General features: G+C 55.6%; 1 protein-coding gene across 1 annotated transcript; it reads right to left on the bottom strand.

The window, feature by feature from the left end:
- Positions 1 to 315: 315 nt before the first annotated feature.
- CHRDL2 (chordin like 2) lies at positions 316 to 23,962 on the bottom strand. Its single transcript, XM_066206679.1, has 13 exons — positions 23,900 to 23,962; positions 22,890 to 23,244; positions 16,820 to 16,932; positions 16,131 to 16,244; positions 15,921 to 16,014; positions 14,875 to 15,017; positions 12,506 to 12,599; positions 12,144 to 12,199; positions 10,149 to 10,317; positions 9,039 to 9,233; positions 6,400 to 6,582; positions 2,954 to 3,046; positions 316 to 474 (listed from the first exon to the last, which is right to left on the bottom strand). Exons 1-13 carry the CDS (start codon positions 23,960 to 23,962, stop codon positions 395 to 397), a joined length of 1,752 nt encoding a protein of 583 aa, XP_066062776.1. The 3' UTR covers positions 316 to 394.

Genomic DNA, 23,962 nt, shown 5'->3' with positions numbered 1-23,962 from the left:
TCTTTCCAGCTGGTAAGTGGCGCGGTCACGTTCTGCCTTGCTGTGCGCTCCTGATGCTCCTCGGGAACGCCGGGGTGTCCGGGATGGCTCCCACCTCCTCGTGTCGCACCAGGGCTCACCCCTCCGCCGTCTCTCCCTCCTCCCTCTGCTCATCCAACCTCTTTGGGATAGCGGGAGGTGATGGCCGACCTCCTGCACCCTCCCGCTGGAGAGAGGCACCTACATGGCTGTGGCTGCGATGGATTGGGATCGTTCTCTGGAGTTGCTGGAATTTCCACTAGTGTAACCTGTATTGCAGTGCCAGTCTATTTAATAACGCGGCTCTGGAGTTCATATATATGTGTATGTGTGTCTGTGTGTAGATAGATCAATAGTTGGGGAAAAGTTCTTTGCTTCACAAGTTCTTTGTTTCCTTCTCTGGGCTTTCTGTCATCCTCAGCTCCGACGTCTGGGCTCGGAAGATGTTCCAGTGACCTGGATGAGCAAAGACAGACACACATTAGCAACAGCCTCGGAGCAGGAAAGCACAATTCCCCACGTGTAGCACCCTCGGCACTGGAGCTTCCACAAGGACCTCGCTGTGGGAGAGGTCTGCCCACAACACCGGCCGTGCCCAGAGCAGCCCATCAGCGATCCCAGCCAAAGGTTTGTAGTCTTGGGATTAAAATGGTGCTTGGAGGGGCTCTTGCCCTTGCAATGCAATTAACGGCACAATCAATGGCACTTACAAGGCTTTTTCTGGAAAACGCTCCCGCAGCAATGGGGAACAAAGCGACACGGAGCCCCTCGTGCACCCGAAGGAGATCGGTTTATTGCAGAAAGGTTTTTGTACCTTTAATCTGTACCCGACATAACTCAAACCCAACTGAGGCCTAACAGAGCTAAACAGAAAGGGCACCCATTGGCTGGCCCAGCTGTCCACGCGTCCCTCCAGCCAATCACCTTTCTGCTCATTCGCTGCCTGCGCTTCCCTCCAGCCAATCACCATCCTGCTCATTCGCTGCCTGCGCGTCCCTCCAGCCAATCACCTTTCTGCTTGTACGCTGCCCGCGCGTCCCTTCAGCCAATCACAATCTCCCTTCCACCTGTCCCTCACGTGTCTGTCCCCTCAGTCTCCACGGCCTCTCGCCCTCAGCGGGTTCAAGCGTCCGGCAGCTCCCCCGGGCCTTCCGGTGAGCCTTAAACACTTCACAGTTATAACCCCAAACCCCACATCTCCGCCCTCTTGTTTAATTAACCAAGGAAAACCTACTGGGAAACCCCCAGGCAGTCCCTCAGGCATTAATATCGGTGATGACAATGCCTACAGCAGCCTTTCCAAACCCGCAACGGGGCGCACAACGCGGTAACCGCACAGGCGTGGGCTCAGGGGTGCCGCACAGGCCGTGAGGGAATCCCCTCCCCTGAGGGCCTGCAGGGACACGGCCACACCGGCACAGGCTGAAAGGAAAAGGGATAAATCCCCCTCTCCACCTCTTTAAAGGGTGCTGTTGGGTCTGTGTCTTCCCCGGTGTGTCTCAGATTTGGGCTGACTTTCTGCTTCTTGGGGTAAGAAGCATTTTATGTGTCCTCTGCCTCAACCTCAGAAAGCCAAAATTTCAGTGTCATGGGGAACGGGCAGGTATGGTTCTCTCCTCCCCCCTGTCAGCCCCACTTGTTTGGGGTGGGCTGCTCAAACCCCTCCCATTTCTCTTCATTTTCTGCTGCTGCCTCAGCCTTGGGTCTTCACTCAGCCACCCATGGCAGGGGAAAATCCTGCTGCAGAAGGAGAAGGAATCCCTCTGAATCCCCCAAGGAGCAGCAGACTCCCAGCAAATCGAATGTGGAGCTGTGAACCGCCCCCCAGACCAGGACAAAGGGTTCCAATCCCTCTCCCCTCTCCCCAAAAGAATCCCCAGATGTGCAGGAGGTGGCCGGAGGTGCTTTCCCTCCAGGTGTTCTCTTCCCTCAGGGCAATCCCAGCACGGATTATGCAGCCCCGGTGTCCTCACCCCGGGGGCGGAGGGAACAGTTTTTGGCTGAATTAGTCCTCTGCTCTGAGGAAATCATCGGTCAGAGCTTTCCTAGAACTCGCGGCCACGGCAGTGGGATGGTTTCACAACAGGGCTGTTTGTCACGGCAGACTGAGGAGAAGAGAACTCTGGCAAGAGCTGTGCCGGAGACGCCACCAGGGTGTGAAGCCCCAGCCCGGGAGCAGGGGCTGGAAAATCCCCCAGGGTTTGGCCGAAAGCTGCTGTCCCGAATGGATTGGGGTGGGAACAACCCCCAGCCTGCCTGGGGCACTGGGAGTGCTGACAGCGCTGCTCCGACTGCCCCCATATCCCACGGGCGCTGGACACTGCGGGCAGGGCTCTGATCCCGACCCGTCCCACCGGACTCCACCCCGGCCGGGCGGGCGAGGAGGCAGCCAGCAGGAAACAGCCTGGCAGCTTCGCTCCAGGCAGGCACTCCCAGCGTGTGCACCGGCATTCCTGCTCTTTGTCGTGTTTACGCACATCCCGGAACATCCAGAGTGATTTGTAAAAGCATTTCAACAGTTTACTTATTTGCTAATCCCTTGCACCATTCCTTTTTTTTTTTTTTTCTCCCCCCGTGCTCCCAGGAGCACCAGATGGATTAGATATAAAAATCAAACAGTTTTGCGGGCCCTGGAGAGACAAAACCCCCGGATTTCACAAGAGAGTGCATCCACTTTTAGAAAGCTGGCTGCCCTTTCCAATACCATAAAGTGAAAATGCGGCTGTTAATCAGGAGTGTTGCGTATGGGTGTGAAGACAGGTCAGCCCCAGCCCAGCCACACTTGCACAAGTGTTTTCCCTGCGGTTCAGCGCCCCACGCCATGCCGGGATTTACACAGCCCTGCTGGAATGGCCAGAGCAGAGCAGGAAATCAGGAGGTTGGTTGGGGCAGGGAGTGCTGGAGGAGTGAGGAAATGGGATTTTTCTCTCCCTACCTTCGTTTGTCCTGGTGATCAGCCTGAAGTTTTGTGCCTCTTGCTTGAATTCTTGTTTGCTGATCTTCTTGGTCTGGATCAGATGGAATATTCCTGCAGAGGGGGACACAGGGCATCAGATACTGCGATGCCCAACTCAAGGCTCCCATGGCTTTGGATTCTCTGTCCCCTCCTGACACTGTCTGCCCCGGGGTCCTGGTTTGGTGCAGGACCTGCTGCCAGGGCCTGGTGGGAGCTGGGAATGAATCCAGGGCTGGCCAAGGCCAGGAGACATCCCATTTAAGTATCAGATTAGATATTAGGAGGAAATTCTTCCCTGTGCGGGTGTCGAGGCCCTGGCACAGGGTGCCCAGAGAAGCTGTGGCTGCCCCACCCCTGGAAGTGTCCAAGGCCGGGCCGGAGCAACCTGGGACAGTGGGAAGTGTCCTGTCCACAGCAGGGGTGTGGAATGGGGTGGCCTTGAAGCTCCCTCCCAAGCCAAACCTTTCTAAGATTCTATGGTTCTGTGAAAACAGTCACTGCCTGTTGAATCAGGATGTTTCACCATGAGGCAGGAAAGCAATAGGATTTTGTTGCTCCAGAAAGCATCTTGCCCTACAGGAGTTCCAAGCTCCCCAAAAACTGTAAAAGAAAGAAAGGGATGCTGGGATCCCTGTCCCCTCTGCTCACTCTCAGACCCCTGTGTTCCCCGACTGCAGAAACCCCTCCATGCTCAGATGATTTCCTTTCCTGGAAGCAGCCAGGGACCAAAGTTTTCTGTCTCTTTGTCAGCAGCACTGCAATTGCACCAGGACAGGAAAAACCACAAGTGACCTCAGCAGAGATTGATGCTCCTGCCCCTGCCAGCGTTGTCCCCTCAGTGGAGGTGCCTGACTCAGACGTTTGACCCGTGCAAACCAGAACCTGTAAGTAGCAATGGAAGTGACCTTCCTGTGGGATTAGGGGTTATGATATTCCCGTTCTCCTGCAGGGCATGACAAACCAGGCAGGTATGCCTGGAATATCCTTCCCCACCTCTCATCCCAGAGCATCCAGCCCCTTGCTGCCAGCAGATGTGAGAGGCAACGTGGTCCCCCTTATTTGGTTAAGAGACTTTCCCTGATTCCCAGCAGCAATTACACATAAAAAGAGTATGTAATGAAGGGGAAGCGCCTCACAATCCATATAAATGAGATGTTATCAACTGTGGAAAATTAGTTCAGGAAGTCAAAGGCATAGAGAGAAACAGATGCATATTTGAACTACTAATTAGTCCTTTCTGTGGGTTGGGTCCTACCAGTAACACAAGAAGATACTGGATGGAGATAAAAAAACTGTTATTGACGCAAGAAAGGCGCAAGTGTTCAATAAATTCCTCTGGTCTATACTTAGAAAGGAGCAGGAGGGTGTGCTTACAGTCCCCGGGGCTGATGAAGCACTCTCCAGCACATTAGTAACCAAGAGGATATTTTAAACAAGACCTACAAGAGATAAACATCTTTTAATCAACCGACCTAGATAGTGCTTCCCAGGAGCTCTCAGAGAGCTGGCTGGGACCTTTGGCCCCGGGATGGTCACTCCTGACACATGCCAGGAGCTGGGGAGCACTGCAGGAACGCAGGCCACGCTCCAGCAGCAATCAGGACAGCACAAGAACAGTTCACCAGCAGAGAGGCAGGATGGATGGAGCTGGCACAGGGCAATGCCATTTCCTGGCAGGCACACCCCAGCCAACAGGCAGGAGCTTTCCTGGCAGCGTTTGGGATGAGATGGAGCGAGCTGCTGGGGCTGTGGGGCACGCACCACCTTTGTGCTCCACCATATCCTTGGTGCTTTAAAGGGGGTTTGTATGAAAGGTGTGGATGGACTTCTTAACAGGGCCTGTATCGAGAGGACAACGGGTCAAAAACATCAGAAAGCTGAATTTCAAACCTGCTGGTGATGTTCAGACCCCTAAAAAGATGGGGAAGCCCTCACTGCAACTCTTCTGGAGGCCAGGTGTGCGCCACCAGCCAGCTGGGTGAAACTTTTGGCTGGGAGATGGTGCTGGTTTCTCCTCCCGGCTCCTGCTTCGTGGAGGAAACCATCCTGGCCCAGAAATAGATGAGGCCACGTAGGTATCGTGAGCCCATACAAAGGCAGATGGACGAGGTCCAGGTGTGACTTGCAGCCTCTTTCCTCCACACACGCTGCTCTGTTGGTAGAGTGATGGACCATGGAGAGGTGGAATCCATATGTGAGTGAGCTCATGCTCTTTCCCAATAATAACACTTCACTCTGCCAAGCAAAAGAGCTGTGTTGGCCTCAGGGACAAGGGCCTCCCCTGTCCCTGGCTGGCAGGGCTGGGGAGCTCCATGCAGACGTGAAGCTTTTGGCCTCGGAAGGTGCCGAGAAGGTTTGGGTGCTGCCCGGTGCCAAGGAGCGAGGGGAGGAAGCGGCGGGGCCCAGACAGCGCGGGCTCAGAGCTGTCCTCGGCTACAAGGTGTCATTGTGAGGGAGGCCCCGCCGAGACAGGGGAACACCAGGGAGGATGGCAGGGGCAGGATGGAAACATGGTGGCAACCAGGGCTCCACCTCTGGAGGTAATTTCTCAGGCTGCTATCCCTGTGTGCCCGGTCTCAGCAGCTGGCTGAGGTCTCCCATGGGAGTGATGTGGAGCATGGATGCACCAGGAGACCCGAGTGGCTGCACGTGTCCAGCAGGCACAGGCCAAGGGCCACTGTATCCACAGAAAAGGTGCAACCAACCTCAAGAGCTCAACTCTTTTGGGGTAGGGCATGTCCAATGGAAACTCAGGAATGGGGCACTGGGATGCTTCCCTGGGCTGCAGAGAAACATAGCACAAATATCTACTGGTCCAGGTGTCCCTGGTCCATAGGAGCAAAGCTGAAGGTGTGGGGAGAGAGCAGGAGATTGGTGCCGTTTGCCAGCGGATTTGCTGTGCTTTGACCTCCAGAGGACACACCAACAGGAGCATCCAAATCCACCCCTCCGAAAAGTGGGCTGGGGACAATTCATCCCCCGTGTGTGCACCTTTGCAGCAGCTTTCTAACTGTAGGCGGACTGGGTTGTGAAAAAAGGAGCAAAAGCAAAACCACAGAGTCACCAGAACAATTATTTTGTTTGTTTTCCATGTGCATTTGGCATGAGAGCAGGGAGGTTTGGAGGAGCAGCCCCAAGAGCCCTTGTCCTGCCTGCCCGTGTGCTGTGCCTCCACATGGTGTTGCAGCTCATGGTGAGGTCAGTGGGGCCAAAAGTGGTTTCCAGCCCCTGGTCTGCATGGAATGCATGAGAAGGGTGTGAAATGGGGGAGTCAGAAACGCCAGCCTGCTGTCAGCAGGTTTTGATTCACCGCGCGAGGGGTGGAGCACCTCGAGAAAAGCCAGAAAAATTGAACAAAGCTTGGAAAGCATCGGGTTTCCACACACATCTCCTGCTCCGCTGTCTGCTTTCATAATGGTGCTCACCTTTAATCAGCTTCCAGTTGTAGATTTCCACCTCTTCTGCCAGCTCCTTCTCGATGGCCATGGTCCTGAGGACCTCCTTGGAGGCCTCGGAGCGCGGCGGCACAAACGTGTACACCAGGACACGGCTGGGGCCCCTGCCGCACCGGGGGGTGGCCGCTTCATCCGTGGGTTTGACTCTGGTTTCTGAGCAAAAACAAGGACAAAGGTCAGAAAAGAGGGGCAGGAAGGATCTCAGAAGCATCCCAACACCCAGGTGACGGAAAAGGCGTCTCGTCGGCTTTGGTGCCACGAGTTGTGTCTGTCCCACGATCTGATCCCCAGCTCCAGGAGCAGGGCAAGGGAGAGGTTAATAAGGGACCTGTAGACCTCCTCATCCTCAGGTTTTTCCCTGTGCCAGCAGGGATGGGGAGGGGGGTTTTGTCCATCTGGGTCCCCCATACTCTCTGCGGGGACCTTGATGGCCACAAAGCACAGGCTGGATTCCCCACCTCCCATCTTGCTCCTGCTGGGGGAGGAACATCAGGGGAGCAAGGGGATGAGCCCACAGCAGGGGAGCCTGGGTTACCTGGGCAGCATGCCCGGCTCAGCCCCACAGGTGGGCTCAGCACCAGCCCCAGCACCCTCCCCACGTGGGGTGTCACCACAGGGACACCCACACCGGGTCCTACGTGACCTTTTTGGCATTCTTGGTAAAGAGGAGCTGCTAAGTTTTCCCTCTTCTTGTTTAATGTATTTGGAGTGATTAAGAATCAATCCCCCGTGGTTTTGGAAGGAGATTTATTGCCTTTGGTTGTGGTCCTTGGAATGCAGAGGAGCCCAGCTCTGCTGAATTTAGCCTTGTTCTCCCAGTCAGTTTGGATGCTGAAGCTTTTTACACTACTCGAAAGAAAGTTTGGCTATAAATAGATGCCTGGGGTTTATTTTAGCAAGACAGTTATTTTAGGCCTGATTCTGCTCTCCCCCAGGCTTTCTGGGGTGGCCCTGAGCTCTTCTTCTCCGAGATGGGATGGAAATCCCAATTTAAAGGGAGGCAAAGCCTCTGAGCAACCAGAGGACAGGCGCTCAGTTCTGCAGTTCAGTGGGAGGCAGAGGGGGATGAGCACAGCCCCAGCACCCTCACCTGTCCCGCTGCGGGGTCAGGGAGCAGGGAAACCTCTCTCCCAGAGCCTTAAATTTCACCTGCTCCAGGGCATTCACAGAAGCGTGGAGTGGTTAAAGCTGGAAAAGCCCTTTAAGATCATGGAGTCCGTGATTAAAACCCCACCTCCACAGCAGGAAAAGAACCCCCGGAATTCAGCAGGAATTTAACAACGAAGGAGCTTCACCCCGGAGCCACTCGGTTGCCCGCAGCATCAGGGAGGAGGAGCAGGGGCACAGAGGTCGTGGTCACCAGCTCTGCCCACAGCAGTGCTCCCCCCATCCAAACAAGGCATCCCTGCAATTCCCGGGATCGGTGTCCCTTCACCAACATCACCTGGCATTCCAAAGTTACTGGGTACAAAGGAGGAGGATAAGGACAGTCACAGAAAGCACCTGGGAAAAGAACCTGGGCAAAGCCTCCAAGCAGTGAAGGAAAGGGCAAGGATGTAACTTGGCTGAGCAGTGTGTGTGATCGCTATCTGTGAGAACTGCAAAGCAGGAACAAAATCATTTTGGCTGCATCAGGGTGTTTAATTGGAAATAAAATGAAGTCTGAACAGCAGACAAGACATCCAAGCAGGGAAAGTTGTCGGATTTAAACCAGAGAGACCCACTAGAGTGGGAATGCAAGACTGAAAGGGTTCTGCTCAGTCATCACATCCCATTCCCACCAAGCACCACATCATAAATCCTGCTCATAAACATATCAAAAACCTCATTAAAACAAGCTGAGCTTCTGCCCTTGGCTCCCCTGGGGAGGCCATCCCAGAACCTCTCCAGTCAGGGGCTGGAAAAACTTGAAAAGCTCAGCTCAAACTACTTTGCAGCCACTCTAAAACATGGCAGCGCCCTTTGCCTGCTCTCCTCGGTGAGTTGTGCAGAGCCACCAGGTCCCCCCTGAGCCTCCTTTTCTCCAGGCTGAGCTCCTTTCCCAGCTCCCTCAGCTGTTCCTGGTGCTCCAGCCCTTTTCCATGTCCCAGCCCCAGCCCAGTTCTACCTGGACCACCCTAAAACCTGTGTGTCAGCCTCCACTTCCAGAGATGGGGGTTCCAATTCCAACAAACCATGAGTGCCACAGACAACCCCTCTCCTGGGAAGCGTCCTCACTCCTCCCCTCACACCTACACCTCAGCTGCCACGATTTAACCCCCTGGTTTTTGTCCCACCTGGACGTTTGGAGAACAGACTGAGTGTCCCCTGCCCTGAAGGCACCTTCCATCGGAGCACTCTCAGCACGTCCTGCCTCAAGGGTCTTTCTCCAGCCTTCCTCCTCCCAACAGATGGAACCTTTAGGGGGTCAGTGCCTCTTCCTCACCTGGGGAAAGTCCTGCTGCCCTCCAAGACAAGCCAACTCTTCTATCAGCGCTTGCCCTACTGAACTTGCCTGGTGTGAATTCCAGCAGCCTTGAATCCCTACACATCTGTCAGCCTCGGCCTCTAAACCAAGGTTCAGGAAGGAAGTGGAAGGTGGCCGCAGGAGCAGGCGGGATCTCACCTACCTGGACAGATTTTACAGCATTTCCCATCTACTTTTTCTGGATATTCACACGGATACTCCTTCGGGCATGTGATCTTCTGGCAGTCCTGGACGCCGTCCCTGCAGGTGCAGAGGATGCAGGGCAGGAGGCCGTAGAGCCGGAAGACGGGGTGCCACACTTCCCCGTGGGAGTAGGTCTTCCCATTGTAAACACAAGCTGGAGGAGAGGGAGAAAAGAGAGGAAATAAATCCTCCTCTTTGTAAACCAAGGCTCTGTGGAGTCACTGCCTTCCAGCACCTCAGGCATGGGTGGTCCTGCTGAGTGGAGGAACGAGGTCCTCCGGCAGCGGATCCGGCAGCAGCGGGCACCGGGATATCCCAGCCACCACACCCAGGAGGTGCCATGGGACACAGGGAGCCAGGAGGTGGCTCTGCTGGGTTTGACCACCCTGGCGGGGACGGGGCCAAGTGTGGGCAGGACCTCACCTGCCTCCCAACCTCTGGAAGACCAGGGTCCCTCCGAGGCTGTCGCAGGAATGAAGCACAGTGAAGAGTGCCACCTGCTGACTCCTCCATGGAAATTTCTGGAGGTCCCAAAATTTCCTCCTGGCCTTCATCTCCAAGGACTGGAAAAGCCCTTCCAAAGGCACAGTGGTGGGAAAGCGGCCGAGAGGAGAAAGGACCTGTTATTCCCCGCTTTGGATCAAGGGGCATGCCTCCTCATCTCCCTTTCCTACTCTCTCTCCTCCAGGAGGAACACCAGGGACAGCGCTGGGTCAGACCCAGCACCTGCACATCCTTACAAGGAGGAATATCCTGTCCTTCTGTGGCACCATCCTGGAAGGTCCATGTGGAGTCTTCCAGCTGAGCTCCTTTCTTCCCAAGCCCCACATCTCCAAAACATTCCAAGGACCAGTCTTCTTCCAACCCATTTTGGGAAGTGGTTGATTGGTGCAGTCAGGAGGCTGCGGGCATGAGGACTAAGATTTCTGCTTGAGGCTGGCTATGGAAGAGTGGGGAGAAGGACTTGCTGGTGGAAACCTGGCACTGAATCTGATTCCTTGAGGAATTCCAAGCTCTGGAGAAACCACGTTAAGCCACATGCAGACTGCCTGGCCTCTCCATCTCTTACCTTTCTTGTGCTTCTCTTTCAAGACAATCTTCACAGTGGTGCCACCTGTTCCCTTGGGTTTGAAGCTTCTGGGGATTAACTCCAGGGAAGAACTGAGAACAGTGGACACGGTGGCCCCGGGTGGCTTCCTCCCCACCACTTCTCCCAGGCACTGGTCTTGTGAGTGTCTCTGTGAGCAGCCAGAGAAAAGAGGGGATTCAGACTCCAGCAGCTGAGTTGTTCCTACTCCAAAGCATGCTGGAAAAGTCCATGCAGTGTCCTGCACCCCTTCCATCAGGAGTGGAAGAGGCAGAGACCACAGGGATAAGCAATGACCCACAAGCCATATAAATCACAGAAAAGTTAAGGTTGGAAAATTCCTCTGAGACCATGGAGCCCAATCATTCCCTCAGCACTACCAAGGCCACCACTAAGCCATGTCCCCCAAGTGCCACATCCACACAGCTTTTAAATCCCTCAGGGGATGGGGACTCACCACTGCCCTGGGCAGCTGAGCCAGTGCTGGACAGACCCTTTGGGGGAAGAAGCTTCCCTAATATCCAACCTGAACCTCCTCTGGCACAGCCTGAGGCCGTTCCCTCTCCTCCTGTCCCTGTTTCCTGGGAGCAGAGCCCGACCCCAACCTGTCTGCACCCTCCTGTCAGGGAGTTGTGGAGAGACAGAAGATTCCCCCTGAGCCTCCTTTTCTCCAGGCTGAGCCCCTTTCCCGGCTCCCTCAGCCATTCCTGGTGCTCCAGACCCTTCCCCATCTTGCTGCTGCCACCACCCAAGGGGTGCTGAGCAGTCGGTGTGAGTGCCCTGCGCTGGTGTCCTCCTCATGTGGGTCACCCTCACTGGGGCTGCACCTTTCCCTACCCAAGCTCAACCCAATGCCCCCAGAGAAGCATGTGAGGTCCCACATCCCTAAAACACACAGGGAAACGGGCTGGTCTTTCCTAGATGGGAAAATGAGGACTGGCATCTGTGTGGCTCAGACAGGATCAGAAAGGTGAGGGTGGGCCATATCCTGCTCTCTCACCTGGTAGGCACCAGGGCAGTTGGTGTGGGGCTGCCAGCCAGCAGGACTGAAATGCCAGGAACATCCCAGGAACATCCCAGGAACATCCCAGGCTTCCAAGAGCAGAGTGCTGGGACAAGACACGCAGCACAAAGGGTCCCCTTGTGTCTATTTTGGAGGTTTTATAGGTGGTGGAGCAGTATGGAAAAGGCAGAGCCAGGAGCTAAGTGACCTAATCCCGCAGAGCTGGCATGGGCTGCCCAGCTCCGAAACGTCGCCGTGAAGGAACCCTCGGCAGGTTCCCATGGAGTCACTTTTTCCTTGCTGGGGCTGCTGATACAAACTGCCTGGGGAAGGCAGAGGGGTGGCCAGCTCCAGCACTGCCCTCTTGGTGGGAGGCAAGATGCCCAAGGGGAGAGGAGACACCTTATCCTGAAGGAAAAACCTTCCTAAGAGAGATTTGGGCATCTGACTATGGACAAGGGTCAGACCTGGCTGCTGGTCACCTCTGGTTCTGCTCTGACAATGTCCTTCAGCCGTTTAACCTGGCAGACACTGGCCAACCAGGAGGAGAAGTGTCCCAGATTTCCAGTCCCTGCAGGTCTTTTGTTCTTCCAAAGATGTCACAGAATCATAGAATCGGAATCACTCAGGTTGGAAAAATTCTCCAAGGTCATCGAGCGCAACCCTTTCCCCGGCACTGCCAGGTCCAACCCTAGAGCATGTCCCTGAGGTGCTGCCGAGGGAGAGCAGAAGAGTCTTTCCCTGGTGGCCTGAGCTCTCACCTAGGCTGACATCTCAGCTAGATTCAATCCCATGGCACGATTCACCTGCAGATCAGGTGTCCGTGGTTGTACTGTGCAAGGATCTGAGTGTCCTCCTAGAGCTGCTGGGCATGACTTCTTTGTGGAGGACAGTGTGCAAGGGCATTCTGTGAGCTGCTCAGGGGGCTGTGATAGAAGCAAGAAGCGGAGTTTGAAAATGCAAATGTCACGTACAACACCTCTGTGTAACTGCAGGGGTTCCTCTTCCGTGGACTTCTCGAAGGAGCCATCTGCAAGGGAAAAACATTGTCCTGGAAGATGCTGCAGGGCTGAATGGAGGTTTGCTCTCTGTGGCTGAAAGCAGCTGTCCTGGGACTCTGGGGAGACAGGAGCTTTGCACATGCAATTCACATTATCCAAGGAAAACCCAAGCCCTCAGCTTTTGCTTCCTGGTGCTCCTGGTGCAACCAAGAGATTACAAGCAGCCTGATTCACAGCCCAGGCTTCCAAAATCCTGCTGAAGTGGCTTGAAATGGCTCCTGCTGTAAGGTGGCAACCAGCTGGGGTCTCCCAGCCCTCAGTCCCAGCCTCGTTACCTTTGCAGACCTGGCAGCAGGAATCCGGCACAGTTAAGGGAGAGGAGCACAGCAGCTCAGGGCAGGTCACCAAGCCACAGTAAATCTGGCCTTCCTAGGAGGGCAGGAGGGGAAAAAAAACAGTGTCAGTGTTATAAAGAGCCGTATGTCCCCCACTGGTAGGGCTGCCAGCACTTCGAACTGCAGATTTTACCATAAATCATTGAGAAGAAGTTCTTCCCAGTGAGGGTGGGGAGCCCCTGGCTCAGGGTGCCCGGAGAAATTGTGGCTGCTCCACGCCTGGAACTGTCCAAGGAGCGTGGAGCAACCTGGGATGGTGGAAGGTGGCCCTGCCCAGGTGGGACTGAAGGAGCTCTAAGGTCCCTTCCAACACAAACCATTCCAGGATTTTATGGTTCCATGATCAAAAGCCCCTTGATGGTCCATCTTCCAGTACCACCAATCGTGCAGCACCTACTGACAGCTGCAGTTCTGCCCCTGCTGCACCGTCCATCCTGCAGGGCACAGCAGGGTGGTGTCCTCTCCTGGCGCGGCTGCTCCATGAACAGTGCATATGCTCCCAAGTGCACTGCTCTTCCCCAAAAAGGGACAGGCAGTGCCCTCCTCTCAGGCACCATTGGTGCTGCCAGACCTGAAACAGCCACCACACACCTTTCAGCTCTGCAGAACAACCCCCAGTTTGAAGAGGCACAAGAAGATTTTCCTTGACACGTGCCAGGAACAGGACCCGGAGGAGCCCAGCACGCTTCTGCGCCCAGACTCAGGTCCACATCGAAGCTCTGCCCTCCCTCTCTTGTGTTTAGTTCCATTACACCACAGCCAAGCACACAGATGGGCAGGGATAGACCTGAGTGGATAGTTTGGAAAATACCACTGCTGTAGAGATTCAAGGTGAAAACCACAGGTCGAGGCCAACCTTGACCTTTGTGCGTCCCAGTGCCACCTCAGTCAGTGGATTTGCACCAGTTTGGTTCAGGAATAAGTTTTTTGCTACCTTGCCAAAGGGTAAAAAAGGATGTCCAGCAGCCGGACCTCGACAGCAAGGTCATCTTCTCCGTGCAGCAATTTTCTCTGGGGTATCCACAAGTTCCCAGTCAACCAAGACCAAGAGGTCAGCCAAGGATATCCTTGGAAAACCGAACCACAGCTGCCTCTTCTCCCATCAGGAAGCCAAACGGCTGTGCCAGGAGCATGAGGAGGATGAGGGAAGTTTGGTGGGTGACAGGATCTGGCGGAGGTCACTGCATACCAACTCCTGCTCTCCACTCAGGGAGTCCAGGCCTGCCTCCTCCTTCTCCTTCTGCCCAGCAGCTCGCAGCAATGACCTGCCTCAGGCTGGAAAGAGCCAGTGCCATAAAAAGCAGGATTTATCCCAGAGGCTCTGGTCTTGGGGCACTTTTCAAAGAGCGTTAGGCCAGCTGTTCACGCAGCTGTTCTAGCAGCTGACAGCATCTGACACAGCCCGGGGAGATCCCCCCATTGAAGGCTGCACAGCCAGCCCTTTATTTTCTCCTTTGTATCCAAGGCATTGCCCTGACAAATAAACAGAGGCTGAGTGACAGCCGAGAGGGACATGGAGCTCCACGGGCTCCTGGGGACAGTGGCTGACGAGTACATGCAGCTGGATTAGAGAGTTCCTTCCTGGTGTTTCCCACCATCCAGTTGGGGTCCCTAAGAGAGGAGCCAGCCTCAAAAGCTGCCTAATTTCTACGTGTCAGTTAATCCTCCTGCCACCCAGCTCTGAGCTGGGTGCATGCCCCAGAGGCTCAGACCAGCTATCCCAGTATCACAGACAGTTCCCTGCCCAGCATCCGCTGATGTGACCCCTGTGTGTGCTCTCGGCACGACAGAGGGAGGTGGTTTGGGGATGGAACCAGAAAAGCTTTAAGGTCCCTTCCACCCTATGCCATTTTCTGAACCTATGGATCCCAAGAGCACCTGATTCCCGAGAGCTGTCACCTCACGTCCGTGCTGCCTTGCAGGCACCCTGAGCTCCCCCAGGCTCCCTGGCTGCCCAGCCCACCTGCTTTGCAACCAGCACCGACAGAAAGGCCCCTGGCTGTGCCCTGCACTGGCCATCTGCCACACAAAGCCTCCGTGGGGCAGGTGGGATAGCTGGGTGCTGCTGGCCACAGCCCTGGAGCACTGGGGTGCTCCGGGAGGACAGGGCTGTCCCACTGTCCACCCCACGTTGTCCCAGCGTGGCCACCCAGACCTGGCCCCTGCCATCTCCATGCTCTGCAGTGACAATCCAATCCCAACGATAAAGCGCTCCCCCAGGGGCTGGCGCTACCAGGACTCTGGGGTTTGGGGGCTGGTGGGGCACTGCTGGGCTGGAGGAGGGAGGCGCGGCTCCCGCGGTGGCTTACGGAGCAGCTGCACTGCACACACTGGTTGGGCTGGCGGCCGGGGAAGAGCTCGCTGGTGCTGAACATCTCTCCCTGCTGGTACGTCGTCCCGTTGTACTGGCAGGACCTGCCGGGCGCCCGCAGCCCTGACGGCGAGTGTGCCTCTGGAAAAGAGGGAGGAGCGGGATGAGAGCCGGCCCTTGCCTGGTCCCAGGGCAGCGCTGATGCCCCACCAGCCCACCCCAAAGGACCAGCGGCCCTTTGCACACCACGGGCTCTGTCAAATGGCCAGGGCGCTGCGTGGCTGGGCAGCAATTAAGTGTCCTAAAGCTTTTGGAGGATGGGGTTGTCCCGACTGAACTGAGCTCAGAACAGTGGGAAAACCTGGAAGTCTGACCTCACAAGGTTCTTCACAAAATTCCTGAGGTTTTCCCTCCCCTGGTGGTAACAATCATCAGATTCAGATGCAGTCACATAAACGGGGCTTGTCTCATGGGTAATTAGCAAAAAAAAGGAAAATAATGGGGTTTTTTTCTTTTTTCTCCCTAGTTTCTCAAATCACTGATGGCTTCTGACCGACTCTGCCAGCACTCAGGTAAGGAAAGTTTTGGGACTAAATCTTGAGGTAATCTGTGGGTGTGCGAATGAACTTATTGAGGTAAAATGAGGCAATCAGTAGTGGTAAGGTAGGAAAGGTTTTGGGGCTAAAACCTGAGATACTCTCCAGTGCAGAGAAGGAAGTTGTTAAAAAACTTAGATTTTTTTTTTCTTTAATCCAAGACACTTTGCTGGCAAATGATCAGAATAAATTGCCAGCTCCTGTTTTGCCCCTGAAGTGTGAACTGACATTTTGTCCCTACAAAGCTCTTGGGATGGGGGGGAGAAGGTGTTCTGGCAGAGAGCCCTTTTCCATCAAAAAGATATTTTTGGAGGGAAAAGGCCACCGGAGGTCCATGACCGGGGCCAGTCCCAGCATCGCTGCATGGCCACAGATGGCAGCAGGGGAGGCACCGCCCTGCAGGACCGAGGCCACCTTGTCCCCGTGCCCCCGAGGAATGCCCACCTACCGGGACACCGCGGGCAGCACTGCTGGGGCTCCGTGACGGGGCTGGCACAGGGCGGGGCTGGGCACTGGATCCGGTAGCACCTGATGTTGGTGTTCTGGGGAGAGAAAGACGCGGTTTGTTCAGTCCACAAGGAACACTCAGTTCACGGTTCACCCCTGCAAGAGGAGGAACACAACATTATCTCAACAAGTTGTGCTGGCTGTAACTCACCAGAGATGTCTCCAGCCCCGGCTCAAGCCTGGCCAGCTCACGGTCTCTCATCAGCAAAGGCCACCCATCATCTGACAGGAGCCCTGAGCCACCTCCACCCACAACCCACCAGGGCTGCAGAGGCAGAACCATGGAATCACAGTAGGATTTAGCTATGAAGGAACCTTAAAGATCTTCTTCCGCCTCCTGTTATGAGCAGGGGCACCTTCCACTATCCCAGGCTGCTCCAGCCTGGCCTCGAACACACCCAGGGATGAGGCAGTCACAGCCTCCCTGGGCAGCCTGTGTCGGGGCCTCACCACCCTCACAGGGAACAATTTCTTGTGAACATATTCATCTAAATCGCGTCTCCTCTAGTTAAAAACCCTTCCCTCATCCTATCATTGTCTGCCTGCATAAAAAATAACTCTCCATCTTTTCCACAAGCTCCCTTTAAGCACCAAAAAGGTTTCCTCGAGGTCAGTGGCAGCTCCCCCACAAGGTCAGCCCAACACCCCCCAGGGGGACAGCTTTTTCCGAAGGGAAGAGATTAATCCAGCGCCACTATGGGACTGGAAAGGGTTCTCTGGTCAAATGAGACAGCGGGACTGATCTGCCTGGAAGCTGCTGAGTGCAGCCCCAGTGCAGCCCCAGCACAGCAGCAGTGCCCCGCCGGCCCTTGGGGCGCCCTGGGGATGTTGGGGACATGCCTCGGAGCAGCTGCAGCGGATGCAGTACATCATCCCCTGGGGCTCCAGGTACGGGTGCCAGCTCTCCCCTGGGCTGTACTTCTTGCCGTTGAAGTCACAGAAGGTGTCAGGCCCTGCAAGTCAACCAGGAGAAGCTGCATGAGAAAAGGGGCTGGTTCCTGGGGGAGCTCTCTGTGAGGAGAGCCAGAGCAGCCTTCACATTGTTCCCCACATGTAGCTGGTGGCCACATCCCATCCACCAGACCCAGATTTTGTTCCCGCCGATTTTATTTTTTTGCGTGCGTTTTTTACACTGGACCCGTCTCACCCGAATGGCAACTCCTCCGAGCCAACTGGACTCCCTTTGCAAGAAAGGAACAGAATGGGTGGCTTTGAGGCAGAAAATAGAGTTTTCATTCTAAACTGGAAATGCTCATTGGAAGATGGACAGGTGATTTCAGGGTGGTGCTACAAAATGGAATTTCCCCCAGTGAGGTCAGAATGGTTGGGAGTGGTGACAGAGATGGGAGACCCTGAATTTAGGGGACATTTTCACTGTTACCCAAAAGAAAGCAAAAAGAAGAAAGCGGGGGGAAGACCCAAAGAAAAAATTATGGCCAAAAACACATTTTGGGGAACAACATTTTGCTCCCCCAAAAGCTTCAGCTCATTCTCTTAAGCATCTGTGGACAAGCAGGACTGGGCTGCTTGTGCCATCCCACAGGGTCGCAGCCCTGTGGCTTTACCCGCCTTGATGCAGCACTGGTCTGACTGCGTGACTGCTTTTTCATTTATGGGGCCGTACAGGGGGACAGCAAGTCCACCTCATCCACTTTTCTCCAAGAGCATAAACATCTGGGGTTTTTCTTCCGTCTTGATCCTGTTATCCTGAGAAGAGCCAGTTTCCAGCTGTGCTCCTGAGCTGGAGGTGTCTGTCCCAGAAGTGATCCAGACCTGCCTCCACTGGCGCAGGTTTAACCTCCCCATGGCACAGGGATGAGATGGTGTCCAGTGGAGGAGGTCCTCTTTGGAGATGTCTGCCCTCCCCATATTTTAGCAGGTCCTTATGGACCTCCTCCATCCCCAAGCCCATAGTTACAAACCAATCCTCTGGCAGGACCAGGCCAGCCTGCTGCAGGTGGCTGTGGGACAGGGCTTGGCCAGGATTACCAACAAACCCCTCAGGACTTTGGCCAAGAAGCCCAATACAGTCACCCGTAATGTTCACATCCACAGGCATCAGCTGGTCCTGCAGGAGCGAGCTCCAAACCTTGCAGGTCCTGCAGGAACCTGGGCCTTGTGACAGCCAGGGTGCTGCCCCCACAGTCCCCTGACATGTGCCAAAGCCCTGAGCAGGCAGAGGTCACCCAGGGCCCAAGCTCTTTCTAAGCACACTCCTGTGTGTGTGTGATTTTCGTGGTTTACGTGCTCACAGCCCCGCTGAAGACTGAAGGTGATTTAAAAGGTTATGTCATCGAGAGAATTTGAGGTAGTTTGGGTGATTTTGTTGCTCGAAGGCAGCAGAGACGTTTACGGTTCCTGAAGCATTTATGGGTCTTTTAAAACCTTGCAGCACCCTGGGGATGCAGGAGAGGGGGGGCTGTTTTCCAAGGCATGATGCCCACCACACAGTACATGCACTCAGGTGAGCCAGCGGGTGCTGACCCTGCCAGGCTGTTGGGAGGGCTCTCTAACGAGTAGCAGAGGGTCCCCAAAATTATCTCAGGGGCATCCACCACCCCAAAGATGCTAAGAGCCATCCCACGCTCCACTCTGTCACCTGGGACACAGCAGTGGCTTGGAGGGCCCAGCTGGTGGTGTCCCACCTCACCCAAGCTGGAGATGCCACCTGCTTAATGGATTTCTCCAGTCAGCCAGACAAAATGCACCCAGATATGCTGGGGTGGGCTGCAGTCCCTCCTCCAGCTCCTCACCACCCTCAGGATGAACCCAGGTGATGCTCTACCATGGCCAGACCCTCTGGCCAGCAGGAAAGGCAGCTCTGTGGATCTACAAAGATCCTTGTGGGTCTCTCCCACCTCAAGCCCTGCCAGCAGACTTGAGCCTCTCTTGGATGGCTCTAAGCACTTGCTCCTCCAAGCTGTACCTTTGTAAGTGCTGACCGCCAGCTGTCCAGGCTGCCTGGCCCAGGCACAGCAGCACTGCATCTGCAGGTGTGGAGGTCTGCAATAGCTTTGGAGTGGATGTTACCAGAGGGACAGGCAGGGGTATTTTCATTCCTTCTCCCTGATCAGGACTTCACACTGTCCCCATAGCCCTTGACAGGTCAGCAACTCCCTCTTCCCAGCTACGCAGGTCACAAGCTTACAGCATGCCACACAGAACTGCTGAGCATGTGGCTTGAATGTGGGGAAAGCCAGAAGAGAGAGGAAAAAAACTCCACAAAACTAAAAAAAAACCAAAAACACAAACAAAAAAACTAAACAAAAAAAAAATCATAGTTTTGCAAAAGGGTGAGAAAATGACTTCATCTTTCCCTGCTTGCAGCATCCTCATGAATTATGCTGAGGGTGAAGAAATGAAGTTGCCTTGGTGTGATGCAGGCTCAGCTTGCAGGCTCCCATGCCAGTTGGCTGCTTCCTTCAAACATTTAATCACAAGTGGAGCCCTGGTTTGGGTCCAGCCCTCGAAAGCAGCCTGATTCATGTCTGCAAAGGGCCTGCTGGTAAAATTAAAGCTGACTGGCAGTGCTGGGCAGCAGGAGACACTTGTTGGCATCTCAGCAGTGCTGTGTTTTTGGCAAGAGGTGCCGGCACGTTTGGGCAAAAGCAAGATGGGGATGGATGGATGGATGGATGGATGGATGGATGGATGGATGGATGGATGAGGCTTAAAAACTGGAGGCTCTGGACCATTTTTTTTCCCATGCCGGGCTAGTAATTTCATTTTCAGAGGTCAAACTTTGGATATCATCCTAATTCACTTGGAGTGAAAAGCCATTTGTGGCAGTGATTTCCTCCTGTGCTGATCAGTAAGGGAATCTTATTTATTGTCCCCTCAGCAGCAGCAGCAGCACACACAGAAAAGGTCTGTGGGTTTACTTCTCACTGGTTCTGGAGCAGGTCGAGAAGTTGTGGGGTGGCATCTTGCTAGTGGCTGGTGTCTGAGGCTATTGAGATACATCCTAAGGAGACATTCCCTTCTCAGGGTGTGAGAGATGCAGCCCAGGACGGACTTCTCCACACCATTCACTTTGTCACTGTGCACTGGTGTCTCTGAACCGCCTTGTGAAGATGCTGCTCAGAGCTTCTGTGTCAGCCTCTTGTGAGGATTCAATTTCCTGGTAGCTGGAAAGCTTCTCACAATACCTACCCTAAATCTTTAATGTCCTGTCCAACCCAAGCCACGTGTGATTCTGTAATCCTGTCTCTGGGAGTGTTCTGAGCAATTTGATGGCTCAACAGGAGGTTGTGAGGTCTTGCTTATCTCCCCTCACTCCTCCCATTTCACCCCGAGGCCGAGGGGGGAAGGGTGGTCCTGCATGCCCAGATGGCACCTTTGGGGTTGTCTCTGGAGCAGGGCATTCTGAGCTGAGCTCTCAGCTCCCACAGTTTTTCTGGAGGTCACACACCTGCCAGCCAGCGCCGTGCTGGGCATGAGGGAGGGAGCTCATGCAAACCAGTTTGTCAGTTTTAAGAGCAGCCATAAATAAAGTGTAAAGAGCACTGTCTGGTACACAGAGTCCAGGCGCTCCTATGACAGCCTTGTATTTATGAAGGGCTTAAAATGCAACTCATCTGAGAAGGGGCTGGTTAAAACACACTGGGCCCTTGACATGTGGCATCCTAAAGACTCCGCTCACATCCAGATCAATTCCTATACACTAGCCTCGCTCACTTCTGGGCTGAAAATATCTTCTTGGGACTTTGGGAGCCTGGACAGCTCTGTAGCTCTGAAAATGCAGCCTTGCGAGGCATCTCTGAGCTCTCCGGAGTGGAGAAGCCAGGCAGACAGGCCCTGCTTCCCCCCGCTCCTTCCCAAGGGGATGCTCCGTTACCTACAGCAGGGTGTGCAGCCCTCGCCTCTCCCTTCCCGTGGACATGGTAGCACTCAGTTTCCATCATGGTCCTTCCCATCTTGGAGCACCTTTCATCCCTGCTGGATCCAAACTTGTAAGGCAGAGGGACCCCAGGAACCCCCTTTTCTCCAGCAACCGTGTTGAAAAGAAATGGAACAGCAGCTTCCAAGCTCCTGGGGAAAACCACTGCCCTGTGCTCTCCAGAGATGCTGGTGTTTAAATGCCTCCAGCCAAAACATCGTTGCATTCAACCATTGCCCCTGAATTACTCAGAATGCAGCACATTCGTCCCAGTAACCTGTGCCTCTGATATTTTTTTTCAGCTGGAGTGCAAATCCCCTAAAATAGCCTGTTTCTGTGGGCAAATTCTTCTTTTCTGACTTGCCTTCAAGCCCGAGCATTTCTGCTTCTCACCTATTTTTAGCCACGACACTGTAGGTCCCTTGGCTGATGAGCCTGCTCGTAACTAATTTATTCCTGTCTTCACTCTCCCTGAACACCCAGCCCTGAGAAAAGTGAGAGGCTGCAGAGGTGGACAGTGGAGAGAAGTCCACAATTTGATGATGACTCTGTCACCCAAACCACCCTGCCTTTGGCCTTGGGGCAAGTCCTGCCCAAGCCCTCCCCACTGTGTGATCTGCCCTGTGGCAAAGCTGAAGCGTTTCAGAGCTGGGGCGTGACCCTGGACCTCCCTGCTCCAGCGCTGCTTCAATCCCACAGTCACCAGCTCTTTATCAACGTTGTAAGTTCTGCAAACCGGCCCCAGCTCTTCCTCCCAAGTCAGACAAACCCTCACTGCCCCCTCCGGCATAGTTTCTGCCCAGCTTTTGGGCTCTGTTACCACCTCCAAAGGGCCAACACCTCAGCCAACACCTGTTTCACCGTCTGGACGTGTCTCCCATCTTCCCAACCCTACCATGGCAGCCTGGGCAGAGGCAGGGAGTCAGACCCACATCCCTTGCTCAAGAAACAGATGCTGTGTGCCGGGTTTGGCAGCTTTGGATGAGCCCAGGGAAGGGGAAGGGGATGAATTGACCAGGATTTTGCTCTCTGGGGCTTTGCACAGCCCCGTCCATCCTCCTGCCTCTTCCCCCCAGCACACCCCACAGTGGGATGAGCAATCCAGGGCTCACATTTTGGGTCCACACGCCGGGAGGACGATTATTTGAGTGCCTAATGCACTGCTGGCAGCAGGCAAGTTGTAAATCACCCTGACGAAGCCACCGGCAGACTCTGCTGGAATTCCAGGAGATTAAAGGGAAGAATAAGTGTAGGGACGCAACAGGTCCTGCTCCAATCTGCTCAGAGCTCTGGTGGCTCTGCGGTGTTGCAGGGGTGCTCAGCACCCATGGCAGGGTCCCAGTGCTTTGCCCAAGCCAAGCCCACCTCCTGGCCCCAATTAACACGTCCAGCACCCTCCAAGCTCCTGAACAGCTCTGGCCAAGTCCTTCAAGCCTTTTTGTGGGAAGCGCCAAACCTCCCTTCCTTATCCCAAACCTTCTCTGCCTCAGTCTGCCCGCTGGGAGCAGAAGTGGGAGAGACAGGGATGGACATGGAGATGGACAAGGGATGGATACGGAGGAAAGCCCCCAGCTTTGTTTGGGGCGGGGGAGGCATTGCCCGTGTCCCCGTCCACCCTCGGAGGGGAGATACACTCGTGCAGGGTGGGATCTGTTGTAAGACAGCCTCCTGCTCTGCGGCATTTCCAGCCCATGGAAGGGGGTCCCAGACCTTCCTCACGCCCCTGCCAGCCCCCGGAGCCCCCCAGCCCCTCACCAGCACGCAGCGCCCTGCTCGGTGCTCTACAGCCCCGCAAGGCAGGCGGGGACAGCAGCGGGCAGAAGGGGACACAGCCATGTCCCCAGCAGTGCAGGACAGGAAACCTGGCCCGTCCCAGCCGCGGATGTCCAGCACCTGCGGCGGTCAGAAGCCTGCCTGTGACCCCAGCCATGGCCGCAGAGCACCCCCGCCAATTCCCGGGGACCCCGGTGGCGGGGAAACTGAGGCACGGAGGGAAGCAGCGCAGCCGGGGCAAGAGCGGGTAAGACTTACGAGCCCGGGCTCGGCTGTCGGAGGCGAAGAGGAGCAGGAGGCACCGGAGGAGGAAGGCGAGGGGACCCGCCCCGGGAAGCATCGCAGCCCGGTGCCGGTGCCCTGGGGCTTCGGTCCCGGTGCCCGGGGCTGCGCTGCCCGACGTCCCGGTGATGTGGCGGGGTCTGTGCCGAGGGCTTCGCTCCCGCTGCCGCTGCCCGGCGGTGCCGCGGTCTCGGTCGCGGTGTCGGGCGCCTCGCAGGACGGTGCGGTGCCCGGGGGTGCCGGGGCCGCCGGTGCCCGGGGATGTCGGTGACGGCAGCGCTCCGCTGCCGGGGGCAGGGGTGTCGGCGCCCGGTGGCGCCTGTGCCCGGGGCTGTGGGTGCCCGGAGGTGCCGGCGGTGCCGGTGCCCGGGGATGCCGGTGCCGGGGGTGCTGCCGTGCCGGCGGTGCCGGTGCCCGGGGGTGCTGGTGCCGGTGCCCGGCGGGGCTCGTCTCGCTCCGATCAAAGGCGCCTCCTTTAGGGAGAGTCGAGGAGTTGTTTGTTGGTATTAAAGGCGGAGATGGAAGCGGGAGGGGGCATCCGCAGGGTGGGTGTTTTATTTTTTTTATTATTATTATTGTTATATTCCCACTTTTTTGGGGGGGTGTTTTAGGAAATTCCTCGGCGGCGGGAGGGAGGAGGGAGGGCGGGCGGGGAGGTGGTGCGGGAGCCGCAGGGTTAACCCCTGCAGCCCTGCAGCCCGGCCGGGGCTCTGCCGGGCTGGACCTCGCCCTGGGGGCTGCGAGCCAAGAGGTGACATAAATGGGGTACATCACCGCCCCAAACATGGCCCGGCTGCACCCCTTCCCCCTGGCAAACGCCACCTGGACTCCCGGCTCTCCCCACCAGCTGCTTGACATTCCCTCAGCTTCATAAAGCCATTTAAGTGACCAGTGTAGCCCCTGCCTTGAGGAATCCCCCCGGCCCCAGTCCCCAATCCCAAGCCCTCCTCCCACTGCCCCAGCAGCGCGGAGGGCAGTGCTCTCACCCAGCTGCCGTCCATCCCTGCATGATGGGCATGAAACGCCGTGCTTGGAAAACCACTGGTCAT

The sequence above is a fragment of the Chamaea fasciata genome, unplaced genomic scaffold (assembly GCF_029207755.1).
Source record: "Chamaea fasciata isolate MVZ Bird 193981 ecotype frontalis unplaced genomic scaffold, bChaFas1.0.hap1 SCAF_2, whole genome shotgun sequence".
NCBI lineage: Eukaryota > Metazoa > Chordata > Aves > Passeriformes > Sylviidae > Chamaea > Chamaea fasciata.
This window is presented reverse-complemented; position numbering and strand designations above follow the sequence as displayed.